This window comes from Geospiza fortis, unplaced genomic scaffold (genome assembly GCF_000277835.1).
Source record: "Geospiza fortis unplaced genomic scaffold, GeoFor_1.0 scaffold29, whole genome shotgun sequence".
In the NCBI taxonomy this organism is placed as follows: domain Eukaryota; kingdom Metazoa; phylum Chordata; class Aves; order Passeriformes; family Thraupidae; genus Geospiza; species Geospiza fortis.
In genome coordinates, this window is record NW_005054349.1 from 2,350,642 (window position 1) to 2,366,899 (window position 16,258).

A 16,258-nucleotide genomic window follows, 5' to 3' on the forward strand; every position below is an offset into this window, starting at 1 on the left:
AAAACCTACAAACACCTACAAACACCTGAAAACACCTACAAAAACCTACAAACAGCTAAAAACACCTACAAACACCTGAAGACACCTACAAACACAAAAACCTGAAAACACCTGAAAACATCTGAAAACATCTGAAAACATCTACAAACACCTACAAAACACCTACAAAAACCTGAAAACACCTGAAAACACCTACAAATACCTACAAATATCTACAAAAACCTAAAACCACCTGAAAACACCTAAAACCACCTACAAATACCTAAAACCACCTACAAATACCTAAAAACATCTACAAACACCTACAAAAACCTGCAAAAGCCTACAAACAGCTGGTGGCAAGAGCATTTAACAGCAACGTTGCTGTGTCACTCGTCCCCGAACCATCCTCAGGGAACATGAGGATGATGCTGCATTAAAAGCTGCGCTGAAACTGCAGCATGGGGCCACAGAGGAATCTGCTGGGAGGGAAGTGAGAGCTCTAGCAGAGTGAAAAATTCCTTTCTCCATGGTCATGAAACGAGACTGAACCAGCCCCATCCATTTCAGACTTGTTAACCTTCTGTCTTGATGAAAATTAACAGCTACAGTTTCTGCTAAATAAATTCTGTGAATTTTACTGGATAAAGCATTTCCCTATTCCTGTCAAATAGTTGTGCAGCACAGCTGGTTTTTAACAAATCTCTATTTTTACTTGCTGACATTTGATTATCATTATGTATATGAGGTTCTTCAGGCTGTGAAGCACGTTCTGACAAGAAATATTAATGTCCCCCCACATTTACCATCTTTTATCCCCATTCAGCAAGAATAGGTGTTATACAAAAGAGAAAACATCTGCTTCCCTGTATTATGATTTCTCTTGAACTCTTTAGATGGGAGATACAGAGTTGATGGCAGAGGTTAGAGATGAATGTGCAAAGCAGAACTGTGTTCCTTTGTATCTGTGCTCCAAAGGAAAAACAAATCCTAAAATTCAGTATTATAAAAAGCATAAAGAAAGAATTATGAGGCAGCTTTTGCACTTTTAAAATCTTTCTGTACCTTAGCAGATGTAAAATAAAAAAATAAAATAAAATGTAGGAGGAAGCACCTCATCCTTTTCCTAAAAGTTAACATCTTTTAATTATGAATTCTTTAATGAAAAACTGGATAATTCAATATCCAAGCGGATTATTTTACTGTTTATATGCTTTTAATCATACAAATCAGGCTGTAATACTCTAAACTCCCAATTCTCCTAATATGACCCTAAACACAGACACAACAGATGTTATTCCATTCACAGGACAGAGCAACATAAGGAAAAGGAGCTACTTCACTTACAGATGGACCCTTTTCTCACAATACTCTGAATACATTCCAGGTTAGGGCAATCAGGGGGCTGATGGAGAAAGATTCCTGTGATCTTCACAAAAAAGAGAAATAAGGAGCTAATTTTAGAGATAGAAGGATTAGAGGTCAGCCCCAGCAGAATCTGTAATCGGTGATATTTGACCCTCTGTAAAAAAAAATGAGAATGTGTATAAAGAAAAGCTTTAATATTGGTTCTAATGAGATAAAAATAATTTTTGCCTTTATAGTTTTCAAAGTGCTTTCTCTCACCACTCCTATTTCCTTTTATTGCCACTGTTTTTCTTTATATGTACTACAACTAAGGAGGAGAGGCAAAGGTTGTCTTTCTATTTCTAAATAGTTCTTTGGTGTATGATTAGTGTGGGACATGAATAAAGCCTTTCTTGGTAGAGAAAGGTTTGCTTTCTTTTAAAGTATTAGATGAGGGCCAGACTTTATAATATCTCACCCTATAGAGGACACATCTTCTGGGACACTGGGTTTGGAACATCACTCAGATAAAAGAAAAACTATTGAAATTGTATGATTGTTCTGGCTGTATCTTCATAGACACAGGGCTATTTTGAATGAGAGGAACTGAAGTCCAGCAGGCCATACAGCCATGCATTTTCCTGGAAATAGCATTTTGGATGGATCAATTGGTGCTTCCTACTACTACTTTATTATTATTAGTAGTAGTAGTAGTAGTATTGGTATTAGTAATATTACTACTTCTACTGTTGTTACTATCATTATTACTGTTTATTATTAATATGAGGGCAGAACTTTAATTTGATGCCCCAAGGCTTTAAGCAGAGCTTTAGGCACTGCAAGGCCAAGGATCACAGCAGAGCTGTTGGGCAGCAAGGCATGGCAGGGGCAGAGAGGATTCCAAAGGAGCAGGAAAAGCTGAGGGGGCTGTGCAGTCCTGCTCCACCTCATTCCCCCAGCCTGTTATCACTTCCCACCATGGCTGAAGTGCCACAAACCTGAGGGACACAAAAGCATTTGCAAAACACAGCCCTCGGGCCAGTGTTGCTGGCCTCAAGGATGCAGGGGAGTGTCGCTTTGATTTTTTCAAGATTTTCTAAGTTTTATGATGTTTACATTTTTTGTAGCAAACTTTTTCGCACACTTCCCGTAAATCACTTATTGTTTTGTATATTTTTATGAAAGAAGAGAGATTTAATAGACTGTTTGTTTGTCCAGTGTCTCTGAATTCGCCCAGGGTGGTGTGGGCCCAGCAGTGCCAGATCCTCCCCTCACAGCTCCTGCCTGCCCACACTCACCCCAGCACCAGCCGTGGAATCGACCTTGGGCAATCAGAAATCCCTGAGCTAACTGCTTTTTACAGGTGAAATGAAAACAAGGCCTGATTTGCACATAGAAGCAGTGCTAGCACGCAATGTTTGTGGTACAGATCTGCGCCACTCGTGTTCTACACGTATTTGTGATGGTTTTGCTGCAATTGCACTGGGAGCAGAAAAATCAGCCTAACAGCCGCAATGTGCTCAGAGCCCACAAACACAGGGCAAAATTCTCTCTGTAATCCAGGGATTTCACCACCTAATTCCAACTGAAACATGGGAATGGACGTGTACAAACTGAGACAGCACGAGGCCAGGCTGAGAACTGTGAAATGGGGACATGAGACTGGAGCTGCTGACTTCAGCAGCACACAGAGCTACCTCTGACAACATTTAACACCAATTAGAATGTCACTTGAATTAATCAGAGCACTACTGACTCACACAGCACCAGGAATAAAGCAGAATCCCTGCAAAACCCTGCCACTAAGTAGGAAGCAGCAACGTTATTTATGGGTATTGAACACAAAGGTGAGAATCTCAACCTCTGGTGTAATATAAATCCAAAAGTATAATCATAAATATTTTGCCCAGGTCTCTTCAGCTCAAGCCAGGCAAATATATTTTATTTTTGAGAATGAACACATCACATCAGTGAGCAGTAAGGTTCACAAAAAGTGCCAGGGGCTGGGCCAGCAGCAGGCACAGGGACACCAGCCCTGTGTTCCCCTGATGAGCAGCCTGAACAAGGTTTGGACAGCAACCAGAAAATAAAAAAGATCACAATGCCAATCATACAACCTCAAAAAAAGACAGAAACAGCGCTTTATTAACAATATGCTGCTTTTCCAGACAGCTAAAAGTTATTTGAAGAGTAAAGGTAAAAATACCTCCCCTATTCAGGAATATATGGATACAAATGACCTTTTGGAACAATTCTAGCTGTTCCTAATGCATGCTTCAAGACTGGATCAATCCTGTTTCCCTAACAAAAGTTAAATCAGATTAAAGGATGACCACATCTCTACACAAACAGGAACAACAGTGACTGGGTTTATTGAGTTGATCAGCTTTGAGTCAGCAAATGCTGTGACTTGAAATGCACCATCACTTGGGAATCTGCTTTGTTCAACATATACAATTTTTCTATTTAATTTTTAAGACTAGTAGCTGCAGACAGTCTTTAAATATATTTCCTGATATATATTTTTTTATTAATCACAGTAGAAATCAAGTAATAAATTATGATGCTTCAAATCAAATTATAATTATGAAATTTTTCACATGGCTTAAATTATACAGAAGAGACAATTTTTTTCCCCCTCATATTTCCATTTTTAAAACAGGAACTCAATGCTAAAAAAATCTTAATATTTTGCTTAAAGCTCCTCTTGCAGCGACTGATTAGCTTGATTTGGTAAAAAAATAGAAATTGCATCATCTATGTTTTTCTGCTCTCAGAAGAAGAAAGAAGAGAAAGTTTGAGACAAAGCAGAGAGACAGGCAGTCAGAGCTGAAAGGAGTCTGAAAAACTGGAGGGAAGGAATTTGTTCTCTCTCCTCCTCTGCCCCACCAGCCTGCTCACCATAGCAATATATTTTAAAACTTTCATAAACAGAACAAATAGGATTATCCATTACCATGTCAGCTTAAGTGATAACATAAATATGTATCACAGAACATCTGCCACTAAATCACTGTTTATAAATGTCGGATCTCATTTATTTTTAAAAATACCCCCACCAAAACAAATGCTTTAAAGCCTCCTTATTATTCCATGAGAAGTGAGTGAAGGTGGAGCTTTTCTTTCCAATCACTTTAGACAGAGTAACTTCTATTATAAACCTCAGTCAAGAATTTCATTTAGTAGCATTCACAAATATGTCAGTATTGCCTGAGTTACTTCATCCCACTATGCAGTCCAGAAAACCCAGCTTATTTTCCCCATTGATTTTCCTCATCAATCCCCATTGATTTTGCATGAAAGAATAAGGTGCATCTCAGAAAACTTGCTTTTATCTTCCTTTTCTTCAAAGAGTAGAAAAGGTAGATCAAGGTTTTATATTCTGATATCAGCAATAAAATATCTAAAGTTTACTTTAAAAATAATTTATAAAGAGTGCTCCTTATACACAGAAAGTATAAAATTTTAAAATTCAGTGTCTGTGTGTGTCGTGCCATGTTTGACTGAGAGGCCGAGCAGGACAATCTTTTTGCTTTTGCATTTTTTAATTTAATTTGCTTTGTCCATCTTCCCTTCTTTGTGTCAGCTGCTTTAATAACTCTTAAGTCAGGCACCCAGGGATCAAATTACCAAATCATGGAATTATTTCTGAATATGCAATCTGTATCCTCTCAGGTACAAGTGAAAATCTGCTTGCAAAAGCCACTCATCTGTATCATTGCAAATTGACCTCTCCAGTCTGCCCTTTTAGCCACTCTCCAGGCAGGAACAAATCCAAAATACCATCATGCTTTGTTTTATAGGGGTTTCTGTTGGCTTGCTCCACTCCCTATAACTAAAATTATTTGAATAACTCAATAACTAAAATTATTTTTATAAAAACCGTATAACTTATAATAATAATATAATAATATAATATGATAAATGCAATAAATATAACAAATGTAATATAGAATATATAGAATATATTATACATATAATATAATAATATAACTATAATATAATAATATAATATAACTATAATATAATAATATAATATACTATAATAATATAAATATAACATAATTATAATTTACTCTTAAATCATTTACTCTAATAAATAAAATGATTTTTAGAAACAAAGAGCTGAAACATCTGGAAAATTCACAGAGCTTGATGCCTCAGTGCCCTCAAACACGTGCCAGGCAGAGAGAAACTGCCCCCCTAAGGGAGACACACCTGAAAACAGGAGTGGGGAGCTCATCCTGGTGGGGATCTCTGCCAGACCCCCCAAGTTTGAAATCCCACAGAGGGGTTGGAACTCCTCCGAGGTGGCTCTGGAGGCTCCCAGCTGTGATTCATGGCGCTCTCGCCGGGGTCACTGCTGGGCTGGCACTCCACAGAGTGCTACAGAGCCCTGCTCAGCCATTACACTGCCCCACCTATGTGTGAGCTAATTTGATTAAAGGGAGAAGATCAATCAAACTCTATTGCCTCAGAAAGATTAATTACCTCAGCACTTTCTGACTTAATTATTAGTGTTCAGCCATGGGGTTAGAAAAGCCCAATACAGCAGGAGTTAAAGGGCCCAGTGGGCAGATGTGGGAGACTGGGATGTATTTTAGCCTGAGATTTGTTATCTTTAACTAATGACAGCTTCTTTCTTTTTTTATTTAAGCTAGGCCTAAGTGTGTTTATAACTCAGCAGCAACCAAACTAAAATATTGCATTTCAACCTTTCTGGGGAAATAAAAAGCACAGAAGATGGAAAGGAAAAAAAACTGAAAGCATAGTTAAAAAAAAAAATTCTATCTGTTGGCAGTCCAGTTTTTGGACAGGGAACAAGAAACTTAAGACTTTGTAGATTTACTTTTTCTTATGCCCCAGCATGAGGTCTGAAATCCAGCTGCCAGAGCATCTTATTGATGATGTTTAAAGAGTATATTTCAGCAACTGCAGAGTTTCTGATTATCAGACAAGTCAGCATGGCAGAAAACTCGGGCATTTTTCCCAGGGACAATGAGCTCCCTGTCTGCAGCCCTGTGCTGACCCTTTCTTCTCCAGCAGGCAGAGGTGCAGCACCCCCTAGGCTGTCCCTGGGCATGGTGGTGGCATGGCCACACTCCCAGCCTGGTGGTGACCAGCCCTGTGTCCAGCAGCAGCCCAGAGCACAGCTGGGGCTCAGCAAACACTGAGGTTCAGCCCTGGATTCCACATCCCCAGCCTTGAAGAGCCATCTCTTTTGTGACACGCTTGGTTTGCTGCTCTCACAGACAGAGAATTCATTTGCCCTCTCTCTCACAAGTTTATCCAGCTCCTTTTTACAGCCAGGTTGAATTCTCATGCCCTGCTTCTGTACTTCCTCACTGGTCTCATCTGCAGCCCCCAAATTTCCAGCCTTGGCTGGTTTAAAGGCAGCACCAGCCCATTCCCTGGAACCAGCCTAGTGCTGTATTTTGGCTTCCCCTCCCTGCTGTGATGTGAGAGCAGCCCCAGGCAGCCTTCACCTTGCAGTCTGAACGAGCCAATATTAATTCCTTTCTCTGTATATGGGAATCCCATTCCCCTGTTATTAATAATATTTCTTTATGCCTGTTTCTCATGAGAATTCACCTTTCTTTAATGTGGGAAGCCAACCCTATTCATAACAGGCCTGTTATGGTGTCAGCCACCCCCTGGGATTTTTTTCTTTTCTTCTTTTTTTTCCCTCTGCTAGGAGCAACCCAGGATTTTTTCACAGTCACATTAGGTATTGGTGATTTATAGTTTATCTTTGTAATACTCAATTGGTTTTTTTCTTTATGTCATTTTCAGCTGGTGATTTATATACTAGTTACATACAGCAGCTCCTATGAGAATGACTTTCAACTATTAGATTTCATCCCACTGCTATTACTTCAAATCCTTAGCAAAATCCAATTCTCATGTCATGCACACCTCCTCCTCTATTGTCAGTGGTGCTTGGCTTTGAGCTACCGGAATATTTCATTGATACATTCCTACTTTTTAATGCCAAACTCCTTAATGAAGATAATTATGGAGATTTTTCCATTCTTGTATTATTCTACATCTTTTCATTCTTAATTACTAATGCTCCACCCAAATGTCGTAATAACAGTTATTAGTCCTTAAATATATATATAGATGAACTGTACATGCATTCCCCAATGTTGAAAATACATATCATGGAAGTGAGATAACGGAGCTAATCTCATCCTACTCTTGGGAATCCCATGACAACATTTATTACATTATATTTTTATATATATATCAATTTCTTCTTTGTAAATGCTTTCCAGTAGTGGAGCTTGACCAGAGCTTTATCTTTTCTTGACACTTTGTGTGTCAGAATTACAGAAAAATAAGGAAAACACTATCAGTTTTGATATCCTGGGAGGAGGATTATCTCCTCTCCTCCACATGAATGCACTGAACCTGCTCTGACTTTTAGTGCCATTATCATCATTCCTCATCAGCCTGCCTTTGTGCTCATCAACATCATCCTTATCAAAAATTAAGTCAAGGTGAAAGTGTTCTTTTAATTTGGAGGAAGAAATATATGCTGTCTTTAATCATGAGCAGATGTCTTGCTTGCTGCAAACCTCCCTCTTATGTGGTGAAACACCACAGATTGCAGTCTCAATTCTTCCTAGGGCTGATTCTCTGCACTCTGGTGATCACTTAAAGCCAGCAGAGCTTTGCCTCAGCTACTCCTCATTTCCCCGTGTGCTGTCCATAAGTTGTGCCTCGTGGGACAAATGGAACTGGGGAATCCATGGATTTAAAATTTACCTTTCCCCCTCCCCAGTGGTTGAACCCACAGGCATTCTGTCACCATGATATTTTCTGAAAAGTCCTCTTTGCCCAGGATTTTTTCCTGAGAAGTTGAGAGGCCTCAGAAAAGAATGAAAACAATAATTATCTCATTGCTTGGGAATGTGATCTGGAGATTGTTTACCAACAGCTGCATCTTTGATTGGTTCCATGTGAATTGTTTTTAATTAATGACCAATCACAGCCAGCTGTCTCGGACTCTGAGGAATCAGTCACGAGCTTTCATTATCATTCTTGTCAAGCCTTCTGATGTATCCTTTCTCTTTCTCTAGTATAGTTTTAGTATACAATTTCTTTTAATATAATATAATATAATATCATTATATAATAAATCAGCCTCTGAGAACTTGGGGACAGATTCTCATCTCTCACCTCGTCCTGGGGAACTCACAACACCACAGAATTCTTCAATCCAGTCTACCCAAACAGCTCTTCAACAGTGTGAAGGTGTGGTTGGGAAATAATCAGCCAGACACCTCTGGCAGCACCAGCTTGGCATGGCCACAAACTTATGGTGTCTATGATTCCCCTTTAGCTCTACACTTGCTGATTTTCAATGCAACTTCCTTGGCTTATTAGTCACTAATTCATGTTAAATATTCTTCATGGAGACCCCCTCTCCTTAATACACCAGTTTGCTCCTATTTGAGACCCTGAAATCTCAGTGTGATTTGCCTCATTAACTTTAATTTTCAGCTAGCTTTGTTTATACTTCCATTTTCTTCATACAAAATGATGCTATTATTTAATTGCAGATTACTTTCAGGTTTTCTGGCTTCCCCTCCACACTCCCTGTCCCCAAGCTGCAATCATTCCTCTTGCTCTGCCCAATTTCTTGGCTGAACTAGTCATATTCTATTTTTCCTCCAAACAAAAAGTAAAATAATTTTATTGTCTAGAGGAAAGAAAACAGATTCTATAAGGCTATAAAAACAGATGAAGCATGAAAATTTGTCATTAATATCTTACACATGTATAAAATTACCCAACAGAACTGAGGTTTACATGCACCTTTCAACCCCTTTGATCAACATCACTGCTTACAGCCACTGAGAGGGCACCACTGGGAGAGAATTTGCCAGGCAAGTTCAGACACAGAGAATTTGCTGGTATTTTTCTATGCTTTAAGTGTGTTTTGTATTTAAACAGAAGGGAAAAATACGGTTTGGTTAAAATCCTTAGCATAGGGAGTTATTGGAGCAACCTTATTTGAGCAACTTATGAGGAGAAAATATCTGAATACCACGTACAAGAGTGCTGTTACTTAAGGATAAGGTTCTGTACAAACCTACATGCTTTTTTATATTACTATTTACTTAGTGTGACAGTTTATTGGCATCTCTTCCTTATGATGCATCTACCACACCGAACGTTATGTTTTTCTAAGGAGGGAACTAAAGTAAGAGAAGACAAATCATTTTAAATAGCCTATTTCTAATTTTAATTAGCACAGTCAATTAATTTTAAAGGTTTGCACATAAATTTCTCACAGTTTTCTAACCACTATAACCTTACAGCTATTTTTTCCCCTCCTTGCTTCAGTCCTGTATTGGATGTGAATTTGTAAAGCTTCCTCTCACCAATATTTCTCAGGCTGTTTTTTTTCTTTATTTTATTTTGCTATGCTCATCTTTTCCAGTGTTTTGCAATAAATGCTTAGTTATTGCTAGTAGATGGAAAGCTTCAAAAATGCAACAATTTCCAGTATTAGAGAAACAAATAGCACTGAAGGACTGTAGTCAGGAAAAGCAAGAGGAAGAAAACACTTTTGAACATGGCCATGAGTGATGCCACAGCTGCCACCAGCTTTCATAGGGCACTTGGCTGGTTCTGGACATTCCTGACATCATTTCATCCCAAATTTCTCTCCTTGGCAGGCAAAGCTGAGCTAAATCCCCACCAGGTGACAAATCAATGTTTCAGATTAAGACAGGTCAGATATTAAAGATGCTGGGAGGAAAGAAGGCCATGCTTGTTCTGCTGTATGAACTCAGATTACCTGACTGGATTTTCCTGTCTCTTTTCACATTTTAGTCCATGAAGGAAGACAAGAAATGCTGTGAATGCATCAAGCCACTCCAAATTAGAATACAGAAAAAAACACCAACCAAAAATCCAGCAGAAGATTGTAGAGGAAACCGTCCATTTAGAGCTATTTTTACCGTTTCACTGTTGGCTAAATGCGTCCTGCATGCACAAGTGAACCACATGGACCTCAGGCCCATCAGATATTTTGGGTTGCTGTCATCTGCACCAAGTCACTGTGCATCAGCACACTGGACACAAATATCCTGTGGGTCTTCCCCTTTTTCTGCTTTTTTAATAGAAAATATAGAAAAATATAATATATAAAATATATAATAAAACACTAAAAAGGGCCACAAAAGAAGCTTTCCCTGCTGTAACCATAGTGCTACTTCAATTAAACTGTTTCAATAAGACACAAGTTGGAAAGGAAAAAAAATCTTCACATAAAATAAACTCCAATTAAACTGCGATTTGAAGTTTAAAACTGAACTGTCAGGTAAATCGACAGGTGATTAAGCTTCCTTCAACTTCACACTTGGAAAGACATCTGATGCCTGCTTAGCCTGCTCACAGGGATGTGTGTCAGTGACATTCACATGTCAGAGCTGAGTTACTTGTAGAGCCACATTCTACCAGAGCCATGGCACATGTTTCTTCTGAAATTAAAAAAAAACCAAAAAAAAACCAAAAAAACCCAACAACAACAAAAACAACGACAAAAAAACCCCAAAAATGGCACAAAAAGCATTGGCAAATCCCAAACCTGAGCCTCTTTGTAAATGGCAAGACAGGATGCACATGCCTGTTCTGGAACTCCTCTACACCAGCTCCTGTCCCATACTCTCTGCAGGTAAGGCCCTGGGCACTGATTTAATCTACACCATTCTCACGCCAGTAAAGTATAAATATCAGTTACAAGCAACAGAAAGGAGCTGGAAAGAAGGTTCAGACCGTGAGTATGCAAAGCAAAAGCAGAAAATAATATATAACTTGATATTTTCTTTCCTTGGGGATATATTTGTAGCCCTTTGGAGCTTAACTCTGTGAAGAACCCAGTTTGGCTGCCTAGAATATTGTCAAGGGCATATTACAGCCTCAAATGTATAAACACGAAAGCAAATGATTGTTTCCAACACAAGATCAAAAAAACCTGATGGTTTTTGTCAGCTGTCTATCAACTTGGAAAATATAATATTCTGCCATCATTTCAGTAAACATATCACCTTACAAATTTTAAAGTTAAACTTAGGTAATAATTTACAAATTAAAGAAAAAGAGGAGACACCTCAGGCGCGCAAAAAGCCCCTGAGGCTCCAGTCCTGGGCAGCAAAGGCAGAGGTGATTTCCAAGAGCCAGGCTGAATGTGGCAGCTCGGAGTGGCAGGGAATGCTCTCTGCTGGATGCTGGATTTGCCACTGCAGAGTGTAACTGCCTTCCGCAGCTATTTCAAGTGCATAGCACTCACTAATTCATTCCTCCTGATACACTACAGCAGCTGAAATCCACCTTTTGGGCCAAGTTTTGCCCAGAACAGATGTATTTCCAAATCACTTATTAAGCCGCTAACAAGGCCTTAGAGGCTTAGAGACATTCAGGTGTCTCTTTATCAATGGCACGGTTCAATTTAATCCAGATAAGGAGCCTCTGGACAATTAACAGCTGACTAAAGTTCACTGGAGTCTCCAACTGGCTATCACATCACAGCACAGCATCGAGAGCAGAGCCAGTGCCCACAGCTCCTGCTCCTGTTGATTTTCCCTGTTTCTGACATCACAAGGAGGCAGTGGCAATGGCAGAAGATGACAAAACTCTTCTGAGATTATTACTACATGCCATTGCTGCTTTCAGAGGGCAAATCAAGAAACCCTTATTTCTGGAGGCTGCAGTCCTTTCACAGAGCTGCTCATCACCCAAGAGTTAAACTACAGCGCACAGCAGTGTCGGAGAGGGAAACGTCAAAAAATGTGAATTCCCTCGGCGCAGTATTTATGACCATTAGGGCAGCAGCGTTAACCTCCTCAGAAAGCTGCTCTGTGCCCAGCACACCAGCTCCATAAAACCACCAGCTCATCCATAAACCCTTAACAGCTCCAAGTGTTTTATTCCCTACAGCCAGCCCGACCTCCCACTTTCAGAAGCAGAAGTCAGCGGTTAGCGCTTCTTCAGCTGCGCTGAAACCAACGCTCACTTTTAATAATTACCCACAGGAACAAAAAGCCCGGTGACTGACTGATTGACTGATTGATTGATTGATTGCAATGATGGGTGAGGTGAGCAGAGCTCTGCACTTACTGGACTCGGGGTCGGAGTTGCCATCTCCCTCGGTGCGGCTGTTGGGCGATGCCTGCTCGTAGAACTCGTCCTGTGGGAAGCCCAAGGGCAGCGGGTGCGACGCGCTGGCCCCGCTCGAGGGCTCGTGGTCTCCGAGCCCGCTGTCACTGCAGCTCTCCTGGGAGCCATCGGGCAGGTGGAAGGTGACACGGCGCTGGGGCTACAAGGAAGGAACAGAACGACAACGGTTTCCACCACGGCCACTGCTCAACGCTGCCAATTTAGGCAATGTGTTGTTTTGGTTATCTGCCGAGGATGTGTTACCCAGAGCTGTGCACAATTTCAGGCTTTCATGAGCTGCTTTCAAACCCGCTGCACCTGACAGCACTGCTTGCTGCTGGTTTTTAAAAATGTAAGCCCTGATGCAAAATGAAAGACACCTCAAACTAAAGAGATTCTGTCAGACTTCACAAGTCTTTGGATACCTTTTGAATATTGACTTGGAGATTTCAATCACTTTTTGAGGCTCAATTTATTTCACTGCTGAGTTTTCTAGTTTTCAAAAAACATTTTCTTTCCCATTAAAAGCTGTTCCACACTTTTGGGTCTAAAAAATGTGACACATTTATAATGCTGTTGGATTCTTCTGAGGCAGAGAAAGAACAAACAACAACAACTCTTCTGTGTTGAAAACAATTTCGATAGATTTTGCACAGGCGTTAAACTAATGAATGAAAAGCAGATTCCCCTGCTCTCCTTCAGATATTTCATTACAACTCCTTTGATTTTTGTTGTAAAAGGCTGGAAGCTGGGAACCAGGGAGCTGAGGATGGAAAGCATCTCAGCCCAGACGTGGAAGGAAGGGCCAGATGAAACAAAGAACCAGGCACAGGACAGAGTTTTCATTGCCTAAGTGACCCTGCATGATTTAGGAACTGAATAACTGAAATGTAAATCTCTCTCAGTATAAAAAGAAAATATGAACAAAAAATAAGCAGCTCTCCTGCTCGTTTTGATGTGTCTGATATCCGTGTTTTGCAAACTCAAAACAGAAAGATTCAAAAAAACCCCAAAACCAAACTGTTTCAAATATTCTTAGGTTGCTGTTACTCAAAATTCCATTTGAAAGGCAATGCAAAACTTTCTGGATGCAGAACTGCTGGGATTTGCAAAATTGAAGACCAGACTTTTGACGCAATTATGCAAAAAAAGTATATAGTGTTCCTAACAGAGCAGATGTTGCCAGGGGTCCCTAGATATTTGGTTCCTATAGGGTGGCGGTGTTGAAAGCATTCAATTACATTGAGTTTTTGCTAATTCCATTGAATTTTCAGCTCCTCCACTTTTGCAAGTCTCTTTTTGTCACAGTGACATTGTTCCACATGCCCACAGACAGCTGCTCTGCAGCGTGTGCAGCCAAGAACACGCAGCACCAACCTCACCTGTGCCATCCCTGACAGATGAGAGCGACAGCCCTTCCTAACAGCTACCAGTAAGGCACTCAGGGCTTTCCCAGAAAACCTGTTTGAGTGCCTCACCACCGCTAATGGAGAGCTTCTCTTCTAATGTGGAACCTGCCTCTTTCTTGTTACAAAATAAATCACTCCTTCAGTCCCATCCATCACGGTCTGCTTATTCCCACTCATCTTTCTGGGATTTGGCACTTTATTCTGCTTCAGAATAAACAGACCTTATTATTTCAATCTGTCAGGTGCTCCTGCTCTCTCTGGCTGCTCCCCCCGTGCAGGAGCTCACTCACGGCTCCGTGCTCTGCCCAAAACCCTGCACCCAGCCCCAGCCAAGGTCCTGGCAGCCCTGAGCAGGATCATTTCACACCTCCTGCAGGCTCCCTTGCCATGGCAGCACAGCACGTTTGTGACCTTGCCAACCACCATAATGCCCAGGTCCTCTTTATTGATCTTCTCCTCCTTTTTGGTTATTGCCATCGATTGCTGCAGCCTGAGAGTGGCACTTTGCATTCATTGTTCCTGCCATCCCCTTCTTCCAGATGATTTCATCCTTTGCCTTCCAGTCCTGATTTCCTGTTTATCAAATTTGCTGATTTTAGACTCTCCCTCATTTGGCAGATCTTTGAGAAACGTTGGAACAGATCAAGCCAAGACACTGCAGCTGAGCTCTGAAGAGCTGAACACAGAATCATCCCAGTTCCATGGGGTGGAAATAGGAGAAGAAAATCCCTCTGTGGCAGCTGGGACAGCCTGGCAGCCCACTGGGAAAGGTTTCAGGTGGTGAAAGGGTCACAGCTGACACCCCCAAGTGCCCCCACTGCACTTTTGGGGTTACCAGAAGAATTGTTTGCTGAGCTCCAGAGCTGGCTGCCTGCAGCTGCCCCAGGGCTCTCTGGCTGGGACAGTGCTCCTGCTCCTCCTGCTGCCTTTTCCCACCACAGCTGGGTGAAAATGCATGGAGTGCCTCTGCACAGCCCAAAAATTACACAGAAATTACTGATGTGTCCTATTGCACTCCACTCCAGCTGCCTCTCAGAGTCAAGGCCACACCAGCAGTGTCAGTCAGTGCTCTCCTCAAAGCCCAAAGAAGTGAAGTTTTGTTGAGTTGCTCCAGTGAAATCATTCCTGCAATGTTTTTCATTCACTCCCTGCATTCAAAACTGCACCCAGCTTGCACAGATGTACAGCTATGACATGTGGAAAGGGAAAATGCTATTTCTTTCATCTGAAATGAGTTTAGTATTCACAGTATGGAAAAAATCCACCTCCATTGCATGAGCTGCTTGTAAAAGCTGTATTTTGTGAGGTTTGCTCTGCCTTTGTGTTGTGTTATATCCTCTCCAAGCTACCAGTGAATTTTAAGTATTCTTAAAACATTTTTAGCCCAAGTTTTAGCATTAGACACCAATGCTAGTTTTTGAAAATGATTGAGAACACAATGGTTGTTGCTCTGTACAACTGGTTACAGCTTTGTGCATCTGGGGCTCACTGAGTGTAAACAAAGGAATATTTATTTACAGGGTTCATTGTCAAAACACAGCAGAAGGTTTCAACCAGCTGACAGTAGAGGAGACCAGAAAGTCACCAATGTTTTTTTAACTTCCTAGTCCAGTGAGCAAAAGCAAATCCCACACCCCAAGCAAAATTAGAAATGTTTCTAACTAACCCTCACATTCAGTTAAAAATGGTAAATATTTAGCTGCATAAATTGAGATGCTATTAGTCAGAAGGATCAGACCCATATGATTCAAAATCAACTGGCACCAGCTAAAGGCTCATGATTTTAAATTTGATTGTGTCACACCTGATAACACTGATGACAGAGCACTTCCAGAAAAATTCATCAAGATAAAAAAAACCCAGCTATTCTCTACATGGCAGTGCTGCCATTTCTTTAATTCATGCAGGCGTCAGACAACGATCTGGAACAAGTAATTCTAATAAAATTTTGCCAAAAGCCGGGACTTATCTTCTGTCACAATTATTTTGGAAATTTCCTCCTTGAGGCATTTAAATTTCAATTTATAAGATTACAAAATATCCTCAGTCTCCAGCTGCTATTCTATTTATCTCTCAAGGGAGCCAGCACCGATAGTAATGGAATAACAAGGATTATGGTTTGTTTTATTTATCTGGATGACAGTTGGTTGACTTTTTCAAAAAGAGAGAAATGCAAGCAAACCTATCATGTATTCTTGGAGGATTCTGATGTAGGAACTTGTAATACAGACAATTAAACTGATAGGGACAATGAAGTGAAAATTTAAGGAAAAAACCGTGCAGCAGTCTAGAGTTTCTCTGCCACATTTAAAAATATTAAATTACTCTTTATTGGCATGAGGAAAGTATTT

At 40.5% G+C, this 16,258-nt stretch overlaps 1 protein-coding gene across 2 annotated transcripts in view; it reads right to left on the reverse strand.

Annotated features, from left to right (window-relative positions):
• The window catches only part of PCDH11X (protocadherin 11 X-linked), a 424,395-nt gene that overhangs the window by 108,072 nt on the left and 300,065 nt on the right, over positions 1–16,258 (reverse strand). For both annotated transcript variants that reach the window (XM_031058828.1, XM_014307944.2), the window contains one exon: positions 12,460–12,658. In XM_031058828.1, coding sequence (XP_030914688.1) covers positions 12,460–12,658 — 199 coding nt within the window. The remainder of the gene's footprint in view (positions 1–12,459; positions 12,659–16,258) is intronic.